Below are 15,957 nucleotides of genomic sequence, written 5' to 3'. Positions count from 1 at the left end.
CCCGAGACAGTTTGGCCCTCGCTGTTCTTAGGGCAGCCTTGTCGCCTGCTCTGAAGGCGGAGTCTCGGGTCCTCAGCAGCGCACGCACCTCCGCAGTCATCTGTCTATCTGCCTGCCTGCCTGCCTGCCTGCCTGTCTGTCTGTCTCAATTGTTTTTAAGACCTATAAGCAAAAAATACTGACATTTTGGTATAAATGCTCATTCAAACCTCAACATTGTATGTGTTTTGTGTAATAGCAATAGCAAAACAAAAGATTTTCACTCAAGTGTCAAGTTTTGTGTGTGTGAACATTTTTGTTTATTTATTATTATTAATATTATTAGTTGTGCATAATACTCACTTTAGAACTATTGAAGGAGGGCATGATGAAGAACATTAACCACATGCAGTGTCACACCCCACAGAAATACTTGTTATATTTGCTGTCGGACAGATTACCTTTCACGATGAGAGAGGTTGTCTTCACCCACCCAGAATAAAGTTCAAACCTAACATGCCACATGAATGCAAAATATTATCAGCAATAAAAAACTACAGTAAGGCACCTCAGACTTTTGAACTTTTAGACATAGAGAGCAACTCCAACAATTTTTATTGATGTTTTTTCTTTTCATCTTATCTTGCCATCTCAGTGCACATACTTTCCTAATCCAGACAAATGGCATGTGATGTGTTCAAATGGCATTCGTGGCAATTACAAATGACAGTTACTTACTGCCTTTTCATCATTCTTGACTGTTGAGAAAGTCCTCATAAGGACACTCCCCCACTGAAACTACAAACAAAAAAAACTGCATTGACAAAGCTACAGTATGGTGTTCACCAAGCTTACAGTTCAGGTCCAGTTGCTCCCATGTGTGTGTCATATGAAGCCACACCTTTTGCTAACCTTCCCTTCCCTACCCAGGTCAAATATGTAAGAAGGGACGCTCGGTAAACTATATGTTATTCTCGTTCTACATTTAATCACATCTCACACACCTGAAACGCCAAGGTATGTCTATTTCTTCACATACAGACTATACATATTATCTATATGTCTATTCTGTTATTAAAATAAAATATCATTATTATTATTATATTATTTGTTCATATTTTGGTATATCGTTGTTTTTAAATCAAAGTTGTCATGTTACTGTAGTAGTAGTCAAAGTTTATTTCACCATACATGAAGTTATACAGGTTACCATTTATGTCACTGTGTGTTGTTCATTTTAAATGATTCACTTGTGATCTTGATGTTCTGTATGACTGTATACAGTGTATATAACTAATTCTATTTTATGTTCAGTGTATTTATTGTTGTACAGCTTCAGTACATGCTACTAAAGCTTTAGTTTCCAATGACAAGATGAGATTGAAGGGCATGACATTGTCTCTGACTATCTTTTTTAATTATGAATTTGTTTACATGCATAAAATGAACAACTATAGTTTTCTTCTGCAATAAACAGACATGACAGAATGGCACGCAGGACAAAAAAAAAATAGATAGATAGATAGACAGACAGGCAGACAGACAGACAGACAGAGAGAGAAAGAGAGAAAGAGAGAGAGAGACAGACAGACAGACAGATAGACGGATAGATGGATAGATAGATGGATGGATGGGTGGATAGACAGACAGACATCTGTACATCTGACATAGCATTATGGTAAAATCTTATGGTCTCACTTTTTTTTTAAATGTTTTTATTTACTTTTCTTGAAATAAATTTACTTTATTTTACAACTCCTTGTCCTGTAAATTCAAATTCATTGACCTCGTTTAGATTTTCTAAGGCAACTGAATTGCATGCTTTTTCTAAGTAAACATACTTATTTGTCTCAAGTAAACTGTAGTTAATTAAGTAATATGTACTAGTTACAATAAACTTAACTCATCTGTGATTAATTTAATTTGTATTAATTGAATTGTGTAAATTGTGGTATAGCACATCTTATATAAATGTAATCATGACTGGAACCTCAGTTACCCAAATGGCACATTGAATTCTCCTCAGTACTTCTCAGTGCACATAAATCTGCACTTAGGAAAAATACAACTGATTAAAGAAGAATGGCTTAAATTTATAGACAGACAGACAGACAGACAGCGGTACTTCTGACATAGCATTTCTTTACAAGCAAGAGAAAGTTGCCATGGTTCAGTTGGCAGGTGTTTGAACAGGGTGTGCCTTTAAAGGGATCGAGACTGACTAGTTTTGGGTGTATTCAGGAATGTATGAAGTTAAATAACTCTAAAGGACAGCACTACACCAAACTGCACTTTTAGAATAAACTGTATGTAAAATTTAATATTTCTCACAGTTGCAAACTGCATTGTCACAGTACAAGTACATTTCTGACATCTTGTTTAACGGCACCATCTTGTGGATAGTACTTCTTTAGGATGCCTGACTACTCTGTATCCACTAAAATAAAAATAATATGTACATCAATTTCCTCATAGCAAAAACCATGTCTTTCACCGGAAGGTCATATGGTCAAACAGGTGAGAAAATATATTATAAGAACCCACTGATCATCTTTGTTATGAATGGACACTGTTCTAGTTTAGTGAAATATATTCAGACTTAATAAACCTAATGTTATCATATGCAATGTTTAATATTAAAAATGTATTGGTATGTGTAGACACTAATATTACAACTAAGATTAATGGATGCTGTAAAAGTATTGTTCAATGTTAGTTAAAGTTAACAATTGTATTAAGTAATGTTAACGCAAACAACCTTATTGTAAAGTGTTCCCTCTTCACAGCCTATTGTTCCTAAATAGAGAGCTAAATATTGATTTCTCCATTAAATAAATAAAGAACAGTCAATAACCAAACACAGGGCTACCACGTCTGCTCACATATAATAAAGAAAATAAATGTTCTTCTCTGTAATATGATGCAATACAATATTACTGTATGCATCAGTTATTTACATGCTTGCTTGTGTGTTTGGAACGGAATACAGTTTCGACTGGGAGCAGCAGTACCACTAAAGTAGTGGAAGACAGCAAAAAGAAGACATCGCTGCTGAAGGACAACAGCTGGATCAAGACCAATGTGAATGAAGAAGAGCCAGTCGAGTGAGTTTCATCAATTGTCAAGTGCAAGCCAGACAGACACAACTTGTTTGACATCTAGCCTAATATGACTGTAATGGTTATAAGTATTTTATATGAATTTAAGTCTGACAGACTAAACAACTGACAAGCTGAATTTTTGTCTTGTTTTACATTTCTTTCAACAGACGTGAGTCAAATTTTGGCAAAACTGTTCTGACTCGTTACAAGTCCAACGAAAACCTTATCAGGTAGTTCTTTAAAACACACTTTTCTGCAGATTTCACATATTGCCAGGATATGCACTTATTTGTTTGTTAAATCTTTATACATTCATATAAAATATATAGATATTTTTCTTTTTTTTTTTTTTTGTACTAAAGCCCTGCAGATAGCAAAACTAGCAAAAACGAGAGCAAAACCACCACCACCACCACCACCACCTCTTCATCAGTTTCTTCTGTCCAAGCTCTAAGTAAAAGGTAATGAGTACAGTACAGTTCTGCTGTACTTCCATGTTTATATCATTAGTTACCATAGGTTGAAAACATCAGATTGTTCCATAAAAAAAAAAACATTACTATGGAGCATTGGAAGAAATAGTTTCCAGTAATACATAACTGTTTTTCAATGTGTAGATTTGGTGGGAGCCAGGACAAGCTGAATGAAAGCAGGTACATCAGTCACAGATTACTTATTTAAAGAAACCTTGACCTTGACCTTATTTAAAAAATGTTTGCACTATTTTTAGACATTATTTGACAATTATTTAACTGAGGCCTAGTGGGGTCCAAAGTCTGAGACCATTAATAGAAATGCATCCATTTTTGATCTCTCTAATTCTATTTAATTTTATTTACAAATGTATAATTTTAACAATTTGAATGAAAAGTTCAATAAAAAATGCATGAATTTCAGCAGGGCCCCTCCCTCCTTGAGGAGGAGTATATTCAATTTTGAAAATATTAACTTAAAATTGGAATATATTAAATACACAAAACAAAACAAAAAATCACCATTAAATTACCAATAAACAACTATACAAATTAACAATAAACAACTATAAATAACAAATAACTATATACACAAATTTGAAATGATACAATTAATTAATTAAAAATACGACCTTGCTTTGCAGGGCTCCCTGGTGGCTCGGGCCCTAAGTGGCCACTTGTACAGTTTACAGCTAGAAACGGTCTTGAATTTCAGCATTCCCTTATGTCTGTGTTTTGCTTTAATATAGTCCACACTTTTGTGGAAGACATGATAATCCATGTTATGCCATGATTAGAGAATGTTACAAAGAGCATTTTGTGTGCAATGTTTTTGCAGTGTTTGGTCAATGTAATATATTTTACATTGTAAATTACACATGGTCAATGTTACAAATTGTCTTAGAGATCAAGTTTGCAAGACAAAACAATGTTTGGAATTTAAAACATTTTAAGAGCTCAATTCTCTTACCAACCCAACCCTACAGAACCACTGGAACTAAAACAACAGTGAAAACTGAGCCCAAGACAAGGTAATGACTCACCTGATTAAATAACTGTTGAATTACTGAATGAAAGAAGACCAGTTTTTACAAATAACTTTACATCTCTTTCAGCACTACAACTACAACAGTCAAAGATGGAACAAAGATAACTGAGACAACTGTCACTACAACCAGGTGAGATACTGAATGGATATCATATCAATATCATGTCTGATATATCTCTAAACATTCTGCACCAAGCACAAGCATCACAAGGCATATTTCAAATGTCAAATTCAATAATTATTGCAACTGTCCTAAACTGTTGTCTTGTTTTTTCATTTTCAGTAAAGATGTAGTGAAAAGCAGGGCTGCAATGTTCAGTGAACGAGATCAGTCAAATTTAAAGAAGAGTTCTGGGTAAATCAAACTATTTACTATTTTCAAATATATTCTTGCTGAGACCTACAAAGTTAAACAGCCAACATAATGGAAATGTTATTCACTGAACATATGTATTCTCTCCTCTCAAGTGACTACAAGACTGAAGTCATTACAGTAAAGTCATCAAAGGACACCATTGATGGGTGAGTGTTATAGAATGTATAAACTACAAAAAAAAAAACATTTCTTAACCGGTGTTTTGGTTTGTCATAAAACTAAACATTCTTAAAACAAGATAAACTTCAGAAGGAAAACTTGTTTTCAGAGAATATATGTTGAATTAAGTTTATTTTTCTTGCTCTATTGACAGAGAATATATATATATATATATATATATATATATATATATATATATATATATATATATATATATATATATATATATTCTCTGTCAATAGAGCAAGAAAAATAAACTTAATATATATATATATATATATATAGGTTTAAGCATAAACCTCATTTCATTTGTCATTTAATTAGCGCAATTTAAACCACTTTAATTATTCATTAAGTATATTGTCTGTGTTTATAATCTTATAATAAAAATAATTGTTTTTTTTATCTTTTTTTTTTGCGTGTGTCCAAACTTCATACAAAACTTTGGTTCTTTTCACACTATCTCGCTTTGAAAAGTCTTATTTTATTCCACTAGATGGGAGCAAGCAGTAGAAAATTGTGACTGTGTTTCACAATATACAGATCTGAAATGTAGTTAACCCTCTAACACATTTTAGCAGTCACAGATGTGCTTGTGCTCATCCATAGACATTCAGTCTATTTGTTTAGTTAATGTACCACACTCATTGTTTCATTGAATATCTTGGCCTCTGAGTGGACTAGAAGCTCATTTCAGGTGTGATTAGAAAGCTGAGATCCCTTCCCTTTGTGATGATATATAATATTTCATTATCAATAGTAAAAAAAAAAAATTAATGATGGTTTAGCATGCTTTTCCTGCTGGATGGCATATTTATTTCTGGACATCTAATATATAACATTGGATTTTACAGCCAAGCAAGCTCACAGACAAGTAAAAAATAGCAAATCTTTTAGAAAACTGCCCAAGGTAAGAGCAGTTATAAAATGTTTGGCTACTTCGGTCTTACAGCAGCAGTGATCAAAGCATAAAAGATCCAAGTTTGTGATTCTTTTGAAAATATTTCAAACTGTGGTATAAGTGCAACAGAATAAGCTATATAGTCACATTCCTGAAAGTGTGAGCTTTCATTTGATAGACATTTGACTTGTCTATTTCAGTGCTATGTGAACAAAGTTTATATGAATATTTATATTTCTACCCCATTACCTTTAGGGGTTGCTAAACTGTGACATGAATGTTTTCAGGCCTTATTTTTTTATTTTGTGTCACATAAATGCAATGATGATATTAGCTGAAAAGTTCAGATTCTACGCCTTTAAATGTTTTAAGCGTAAACTTTTTTGCGACATAGTACCCCCTTTTGGACCCACCGGCAGGTCCATATAGTTTACAGGGTTAAAACATAAAACACAATTTTGCCAGTGGGGTAAGAAAATAAAACTTAATTTAATACATATTTGTATTTTTTAATTATTCAATTTCTTCTCATGTAAATGTATTTTTTGTTTTAAGGATGTTTTCACTGGAAAACAAGACAAACATACTGATTAAGAACATTTGCAGTGTAATATAACCTATTCAAAATTATCTCATAATTCAATAGTTGTGATTGTGTCAGATTGTTCATTGTGATATGAACATTAAATCAATCATGCTTTCTGCCTAGACCAACCTCCCCTGTCAAGACCACCACAAGGTACAAAAACTACATCTATCTTGCTTACGGATGCTTACTATACCATGAAAATGTGTGGCTACTCACTTAACCTCTTAACAACTTAATTTCTAGTGTCAAAACTTACACCAAGGAGGAAGTTTCACCAGCTAAAACAACATCTCGCTCTATCCAATCTACAAAAAGGTGGGAACTTGAAAGATTATTCCCAACACAATCTCAGCATCAGCATGCCAGTATATTCTAAATTCCCACAACTAATACTCTAAACCTGAAAAATCTAATAATTATTGCAGAAAATAATTTAGTGCCACCAAAGATGAAATGGATGAATTTAGAGTCTGAAATGTATGTCTCATTGCACGTATTTTGTCTGCCCCTGAAGTGACTACAAGACTGAAGTCATAACTGTGAAGTCATCAAAGGAAACCATTGATGTGTGAGTGTTATAAAATGTACAGTATAATTTAACCCAGTGGTTCTCAACTGGTTTGTCTCAACAGATCAGCAGTGCTGTTGTATATGCAATTACATAATTGCCAATTTTCTTTTTCAAAGAATTTTGCATATCATTGGGCCTATGCATTTCATGATTATATTTATAACTTTGATGTTTGATTTTAATGCCATTTAAAAAAAAATATTATATTATTGTGTTGGGATGCCATTCACGACTCAATGTGCAAGGTAAAATCTGTGTCCTGAAGCACAATGAGTTGAGAACCGCTGATATAATATATTCAAAATTATCTTATAAATAACACACAAACACGCATGCACACACACACACACACACACACGCACACACACACATAATGTATAAATATATATAACTTAACCAGTAATCCTTTTTGTCTAGACCAAAGTCGCCTGTCAAGAACACCACAAGGTACAGTAACCAATTACTATACTGCTTTTGGATTACTGACTAACTTACAGTCACTACTTGTGACTGTACTCTCTGAACCTCTTACCAATTTCATTTCCAGCATCAAAACATACACCAACAAGGAGGAAGTTTCACCAACTAAAACAACAACCTACTCTGTCCGCTCCACAAAGAGGTGGGAATTTGAATGATTATTCAGTTTGCCACTACATTGTACAATCCCAGCAAATGTTTTTAGTTATTATTATAGAAGGCAAATCATTGACTTGATGCTTTTCCACAGCACTGAGGATCAACTGTTTGACACTCTGATACCTTCATCAATAAAGACAACCTACACCAAACCTGACAGCATGTATGACTCTTTTACATTTAGATTTGACATATTGTATGAATTTAATTGTGGTGAAATTTACATTAGCATAAAATGTGGCTTAGTTTAATGCCAATTACTGTGCTTGTTTGTCATTTTTAAGCTTCACAGCCTCAGTATATATATATATATATATATATATATATATATATATATATATATATATATATATATATATATATATATATATATATATATATGTAATAAAGGATATAGGAAATCTGTAGAAATCTATGATGATAATTATGGGCAATGTACCATGACTGCCAAACATTTCACTTAGATTCAATGTCTAATCTAGTAAAATCTAATAATTATTGCAGAAAATAATGTAGTGCAACCAATGTATTTACATTAAGAGTCCAAAATATTGTTGACTGCACATGTATGTTAACTGTCCCTCAAGTGACTACAAGACTGAAGTCATTACTGTGAAATCATCAAAGGAAACCATTGATGTGTGAGTGTTATTGATTGTATAATTTTAAAAACCTCTCACAACTTAATTTTTTTACTTTATTTTGTGTGTGTTTATGTAAATGAAATCAATTATGTTTTTTGTCTAGGCCAAGCTCACCTGTCAAAACCACCACAAGGTACTGTAGCCACAGTCTTGGTATGGATTGCTGACTATAACCTGAATAAATTGTGTCTAATTTCTTGACCTCTTAATAATTTCATTAACAGCATCAAAACTTACACCAAGGAGGAAGTTTCACCTGCTACAACAAAATCCTACTCTATCCAATCCACAAAGAGGTGGGAACTTGAAAGTTTATTGCCAACACAATCTTAGCATCAGTATGCCAGTAGCCTCTATTTAAAAAGTGGTAACATGCAATTTGTTCCACCTCTTCAACTTTTTGGGCTGCCGTTAGCTATTTTTCCACACTCGAATTTAAAAGCTCCCCATTTACACATACTGTGGACTAATTGCCGCAACAACAACAAAAAAAGACTCCTATTATTCATAAATTTGTAAGCATGTAATTCTGGTTCTGTTCACTCCATCCCACTCCAAATAGTCTTATTTTATTCTACTAGATGGGAGCAAGTACTTGAAAATTATTTATCATCTATCGTCTTCCATCACAAATTGCCGATCTGAAATGTAGGTGGCGCTTTAATGCATTTTAGGCTTCACAGATTCGCTTGTCCATAGACATTCAGTTTAATTTTCAGTTCACGCACCACTCCCATTGTTTTATCAAATATCTTGGCCTCTGAGTGGACTAAAAGCTCCCCTTTGCAATGATGAATATACATTTTATCATCAGTAGTCGATAACGTACAGTATAATTCTGATGATTTGTTTAGCATGTTTTTCCTGCTGGACCTCATATTTTATATCTAAGATGTAGCATTGTATTATTCACGCAAGCAAGCTCACAAACAAGTAACAAAAATGGCTCCTCTTAGAAAACTGCCTAAAGTAAAAGCAGATATAAAGTTTTTAGCTATTTTGGGATTGCAGCGCAAAATGATTAGTGCATAAAAGAGATGTTTGTATTTGATATCTCACAGAAATCATATTTCACTTTGTGATTCTTTTGAAAATCTGAAAAACTGTGTTATAAGTGCAACAAAATAAAGTCACATTCCTGAGATTGAGAGCTTTCATTTGACATATGATTTGTCTATTTACGTGAAATTTGAAAGACTTTTAAATTCATATAAATTATATTTACCACATGACCTCTAGGTGTCGCTGATTTGCGACGTGAATGATTCCAGGCCTTATTTTGCTATTGTATCTAACATAAATGCAGAAATTAATGATATTTCTGAAAAGTTCAGAATGTAAGCTTTCAAACGATACCCCATGCTTGCCTTATGTATTTGGAGACTTAAATGTTTTAAGCGTAAACTTTTTTGTGACCCCCCTCCTGGAGCAGTCGGTGGGTCCGCAAAATTTAAGAGGTGGGTTGTTCACCAGTATGAAAATTCTGCCATAATTTATTCACCCTAATGTTGTTCCAAACCTTTATAACTTTTCTTTTTCTCTGTGTAATTCAAAAGAGTCTTAGTCACTGTTCACATTTATTACATCTATTTTTTCCATTCAAAGAAACTGAATGGTGACTCAGGCTTTCATCCTTCCTTTTAGTAGTAAATGATGATGTGAGTAAATTATGTCAGAATTTTTATTTTTTGGTGAGCTATTCCTTAAGGATCTATTTCTACATGATCTAAACCTTAAATATTACTTTAATGCAGGTTCATTCAGTTACATTAAATAATATTTTTTACTTCAATAAACACATTTATTAAGTGTATAATCCCAGCAAAATGCTTTCATTAAATTACGAGAAGGGAACTCAATGATTAAATGATTTTCCACAGCACTGAGGATCAACTATTTGACACTCTCATACCAACATCAATCAAGACAACCTATACAAACAAAGACAGCAGGTATGTTGCATATTTATAAGGTGTGTATGCATTGGTGGCGAGTTTGACATTTACCTTGAACTTTAGGGTTGTTCAACCAGTCTTACGACCAACAGAGTAACTTATTTAGACTGTCGGAAGCTTGCAACTTTCTATTAGAGCTTACCTCTCAAGGTGAAGTGGTGCTTTTTTATAATGGAATTCTATCGTTCTCGCAGTCGTGAAGATACAACTGTCTCCGAAACCACCAGAACAGTTTACTCCACAAACGACAGGTAGGAGAAATCTTCTCATTTCAGCATCTTTGTCTGACACATTATTTGTTATTTATTACACGTCTCTGTCTTATTTTAAATGCATAGACATGAGTGGAGTAGTGTCTCAAGTCCTACTTTCACCAGAACATCATACACAGAGAACAGGTTCAGTACCCAGATATCCAGATGCATTTTTCAATGTCAAAGCAGTAGTTCACCAAATAAATTGTATAATTATTTTTGCATGCTCATGTGATACAAACCTGTATGACTTTCTCTATACCATGGAATACAAAAGGTGAATTTTTTTAAAATATATTTTAGTATATCCTTTGTTATATATTATTCCATTCAAGAATATCCTATATATTCCATATAATACAAGTAAATGGTGACTGGGGCTGTCAAGATTCAAAATGACAAAAAAACTAAATCTAAATTTTCCAAACAACAAACAAGTCCTCTATAGGCATAACATTTCATTGTGTGAGGAACAAACCAAAATGTACGTTTAAATTTAAATCAAAATCTGAAAATGGACTACAAAAAAGTATGGACGACAAAAACGGTGCATGATACCATTGAAACATACACCATTGGTTCTTGCATATCTCGTGACCAGACTTCATTGATGTGAATGGAGCCATTTTTTATTTTAGAACCAGTGGAGAGAAAGATGTTTAGTTAATAATTTTGGTCTTGCACAAAAGCTACTGTAAGGCTTCAGAAGACTTGGAATATAGTGTTCTAGTCATATTTACTACTTTTTGGGTGTTTTTATGGTGCATTTTTGTCATTTTGTAGCTTGACAGCCCCAGTCTTTTTTCTCTCTCATTGTTTGGAAAAAAGGGGCTTACAAATTCTTTAAATTAATTACCTTTTGTATTCCACAGAAATTGCATTTTTGGGTGAACTATTCCTTTAAGTAGTAAAAAGCTACAATACATGTAACTGTTGCTAAATAGATTTTACAAGATTTTTAGGCTTGCGTTATGTGTGTTTTTCAGGCCTACTGATTACCTTTCTGACAGTCTTACATCAAAAACCACTACAACAGTGTACACATCACCTGAGAGGTAATTATTAATAATGCCAGCACTGAGTTCAATGCAACATGTAGTGCACATGTAAAATGCATGACACTTTGTTGTAGGACAGTCAGTGAGAGAGACCTTTGTACATACTGTCGTAAAAACATGTACAATGCAGAAAAGATGATACTGGATGACATGAACATATCCTGTCATGCAAGTTGTTTTAAGGTTAGTTACTTTTTCAAACTCTTTGAAATGTGGTAACACTTTATAATAACAGTTATTAATAAGTATATACACAGTGTATATATATATATATATCAATGTTTCAAATCATCAAATAATTAACATATTTTATAAACATTAGTATTGAAACAAATGAAAAAGTATTGGTCTGTATTTTCTATATTGTATCTTGACTGACTGTCTGTTTAGTGTGAGGTATGCAATACTTCCCTTGGAAACCTAAAGGCAGGAGACAGCTTGTGGGTCTACCGTCGCTCCATTCACTGTGAAAGCTGTTTTGGTGTCACCAAGGGTAAGACTATGCTCATCAGCAATTTGAAACAGTGTAATCAATATAGTTTCTAAATTAACAAATATGTTTGTTTTACAGGCAAGTGGCATCGCTGAAACTACGCTGACCATTAATGAAGTGAAATAATAGAAAAAGATATGCCAAATATTTAGAAAGGCTATACCAGTCATTTCTTATGGTTTTAATGTGTACCGGGGCCATCTACATTACATTTAACAGTTTTGGTGGTGGTCTTGTTAATTAAGTGCATTAATAGCTATAATTTGTTTGGTGATGTGTATCTCATCTAACTACCAAAATAATTATATTTCCTAAAAAAGGAAAATACTTTTCTTTATAAGGTCAAGCATGATAATAAATAATTAGTGAGTTGATTTGTTCTAATTTTTTTGGGCACTAGTGTAATATTAATAAAGGTTTAATGAAAACATTTGTTATTTTTCCAAAGTGCTGTTTTAAGATTATTATTATTTTTATTTTTTTTGGATCTTGTTGAATGTCATTCCAGAGTATTGTTAGGTTGATTCTGTTATGCAATTCCTTTGAAACTCAGCTTTTATGCTTGAGTTGTAATTAAAGGAAGTATTTATAGAATAAAGCATGCCAGATTGTCAGAAATATGCTCTCAACAAGCTCAGACACTTTATTATAAAACATTTAACTTTATATGTGAAACATACGTAAATAAAAATTTTCCCGATTGCCACTCCGGCTTTCATCAGTGTCTTTAAATTAAAGTCTATCCATTAAACATCCCGAACCCCTGTTCTTCACACACAAAGACGGATCGGTTGGGCCATTGCACAGGGGACTCTAAACTCAAAGGGCCCCGAGTTAAAATAATTTATTTATTTATTTTGAGATATCTGTTATAAATCCATGTAAATGTCAGTTATTATGTGAAATACAATTTGGCCGAATGCGTGCTGGACTAGCAGCGTTTGCACATGCACTCGAATGCGCGCTCATGGGAATCTGCGTCTCACAGGTGCATGGATCTCCTATGATTAACATTGAATAAAGTGCACAGTGAGACTAAATAGCACAATAGCTCTTCAAATGATAAAATCACATTAAAGTCGAACATCTCTGTGTCACTGCCTGCAACATAGTAGGGTTATTCTTAATAAATGGAAAATGCTTCGGGCAGCTTTCAATGAGGCAGTGAATACGGCTTATAAACCTTTTCGGGATGCTTTGATTTGAAATTATTTAGATATGATTTACAAAACGTGTGTAATTATTGTCTGCACACCAGAGCAAAAGGGGGGGAAAAAAAATTGTCTCACTGTTTATCAACCGCTGAAAATTTGCCAGGTGAAAAACAATCTGGAATCATGTGTAACAGTCACATTAAGTCCTCTTTGCCACCTGAACTTCATCAGAATGATGATTTGTGACACCAGCGCTGAAAAGCTTGATGCAGCGCAACAGCGAAACAGAACACCTGTCTCGATATGCATATATATTGAAATTATTTTAAACTTAATGCAGTGTCTTAAAAATGTGACGGTGTTGAGTTGTGGCGCAGCGCAATAATCAAAGACATCCGTCCAGTGTGTGTTTACATAGAAAAACTGTTTAAAAACAGCGCCTATTGTTGCTGTTGAATAGCGGAAGAGAGCCACTGAGGCAAGGCTCTCGGGAGCGCGCACAATCGTCACATCCTTTGGATATTCCCGGCAAAAACGACCCGCTCCCTTCGCAATGAAAATCAGTCTGCAGGTATTAATGAATATGCAACTTAAAGGGGTCATGACATGGGTTTTTTTATTGTATTATTATGTTCCCTTAGGTGCAATTATAGTATTAATATATATTTTTTTTAAGAAAAACTTTTAAAATCTAGTGATTTATGACCTTTTCCCACCCTGTTTCTCATCCTCTGATTCAAACAGTCTGTTTTGGGGGGTTTTCCATTTAAGACTTCAGTGTTAACGCCCACTGTTATGATTGGCTAACGTCAGTGCCTATGTATCAATTATTGACGCCCCCAGCCAGAACAATATGCAAGTAAACTAAGTAAAAACACTGTGATTATTCATAATGAATGAAATTGCGCTTTAAAAAGTAGTTTAAAGTTTAAAATAGATTACTTACAGTTTGCGTCGTCGTTGTTCCCAGAATAGTCGGCACGGACTTATCTTTGAGCAACAGTTTTCTGGCAAAGCCAGCATCATATTGAGATTTGTTCTCAAAACAGTCATCCTTAAAATGTACAGAACAAGCGCTTAAGTTAACACTGCCGTGACTGGGGCGTCCGCAAAAAATAAACTGCATCCATTTTTCCCTGACGTCTGGATCTTTCGGCAGCTTATTCAGAGGTTTTGTTTGACCACAGCCAGGAACAGCACATCTGTGTGGCATCGTAATTTTCCTGTGCACAAGTAGTCTCTGTCAGAGCTCGCTGTCCATCGACTGAACACTTGTGAGGCGCACGGCGATCTGAAATGGCGTAGTTGTCTTGGCGCTTAAAGCGTAGTTATCTTGTGCTGGAGGCGGTCATATGCAAACGCTGGTGCGTCACTTCTAACCGTCACGTCACTTCTAACCATGAATCCAGAACGAGCTGTATTTTGAGCTTGATTAAATAAATGATTCGTTTAGAATGGGGAGGACGTCTTAAAATATTAAACTTGCAGGACGTTTTAATGATACAAAGACCTCTTATATGCCAAAAGATCAAGGCAAATTTGGTTTCTCATGTCATGACCCCTTTAAGGGATCATTTTTAAAGTTGCGTTTCAAGCCGTTCACACATTGTCAAAAAAGGCGAATATTACATGAACATTTTTAAATATCGCACCTTTAAATTTCAAAAGCACAAAAAAGGCAGCATAAAAGTAATCCATATGACTGACTCCAATAGTTAAATCTATACCTTTGCTGACTTTGCTGAAAAACTTTCATATTATTTCTTATATTTTAAAATGAGTATTGGTTGAATTGAAGAAACTTGGTTAAAATTCTGTATAGGATTTTATGGAAAAATCAAGTTGAAATGTCTTTTATCAAATATCATACAACAGGCTTTTTCATGCCCACAACAATAAAAAAACAAAGAGCTTTGAAAATACTGACAAATATCTTTTATAAGATATAAGTATTTAAAGTGGGAACTAATACTTATATTTATTTGTATATATGCAGCATGCTCTGTCATTATAAATGTGTCATTGTTTTACATTATGAGCTATAATGATGTCTTCTTACTATAATCTCCTCCTGAGGCCCAACTGTGATGAGGAGGAGGGTGTGGCTGGGCTTTGATGGAGTGGGAGAGCAAGATAAAAGGCAGCCGGAGACACAGGTTCACGAGAGAGACGCATGTGGCCGCGTTGCATATGTGTCTGTGTTTGTTTACATTTGTGTTTCTCAATAAAACTGTGTATACTGTTCATTTGTTTGCAAATGAAAGGCCACTTGTTTAATCTAGAGCAGAGGCCAGGGGCGGACTGGCCATCGGGAGAACCGGGACTTTTCCCGATGGGCCGGCCGCGATAAGCTGAAATGGGCCAGCGTGTTATGCAGAACGGGCCACAAAACAGCCCTGTGATATGCCGAAGGGGGCAGCGATATGCAGAGAAGGACAGAGACAGCAACTGTTAACCACCACACAAACCACACAATTGCATGTGTCCACGGACGTCGGTCAGAAAGCTCAGCAAAAAACGCTTGAGGGGTGACGCTTTGTTCTGGGCCAACGTGCAAATCCTC

The 15,957-nt window shown here is 34.3% G+C and overlaps 1 protein-coding gene across 2 annotated transcripts; it reads left to right on the top strand.

The window, feature by feature from the left end:
* Positions 1-844: 844 nt before the first annotated feature.
* On the top strand, positions 845-12,946 carry LOC127654698 (sciellin-like). Of its 2 annotated transcripts, XM_052141978.1 has the most exons (26): positions 847-996; positions 2,455-2,496; positions 2,969-3,083; positions 3,248-3,310; positions 3,443-3,541; positions 3,698-3,733; positions 4,540-4,584; positions 4,669-4,731; positions 4,885-4,956; positions 5,070-5,123; positions 6,747-6,776; positions 6,870-6,941; positions 7,141-7,194; positions 7,615-7,644; positions 7,745-7,819; positions 7,928-7,999; positions 8,424-8,477; positions 8,584-8,613; positions 8,705-8,776; positions 10,361-10,432; positions 10,630-10,686; positions 10,774-10,833; positions 11,676-11,744; positions 11,822-11,930; positions 12,138-12,240; positions 12,319-12,946. In XM_052141978.1, the coding sequence occupies exons 2-26, from the start codon at positions 2,463-2,465 to the stop codon at positions 12,333-12,335; spliced, it is 1,557 nt and encodes a 518-aa protein (XP_051997938.1). In that variant the 5' UTR covers positions 847-996; positions 2,455-2,462; the 3' UTR covers positions 12,336-12,946. The 2 variants fall into 2 exon arrangements, with proteins under 2 accessions (XP_051997939.1, XP_051997938.1); XM_052141979.1 differs by lacking the exons at positions 7,615-7,644; positions 7,745-7,819; positions 7,928-7,999; positions 8,424-8,477 and having other exon boundaries at positions 845-996.
* Positions 12,947-15,957: the final 3,011 nt, after the last annotated feature.

Source organism: Xyrauchen texanus, chromosome 14, assembly GCF_025860055.1.
Source record: "Xyrauchen texanus isolate HMW12.3.18 chromosome 14, RBS_HiC_50CHRs, whole genome shotgun sequence".
Classification (NCBI taxonomy): domain Eukaryota; kingdom Metazoa; phylum Chordata; class Actinopteri; order Cypriniformes; family Catostomidae; genus Xyrauchen; species Xyrauchen texanus.
This window is presented reverse-complemented; position numbering and strand designations above follow the sequence as displayed.

Coding starts and splice junctions, on each gene's coding strand:
- LOC127654698 (XM_052141978.1), top strand. CDS start 2,463: ATGTCTTTCACCGGAAGGTCATATGGTCAAACAG. Junction 4,957..5,069: donor AATTTAAAGAAGAGTTCTGG/GTAAATCAAACT, acceptor TCTCCTCTCAAG/TGACTACAAGACTGAAGTCA. Junction 10,687..10,773: donor GTTTACTCCACAAACGACAG/GTAGGAGAAATC, acceptor TTAAATGCATAG/ACATGAGTGGAGTAGTGTCT.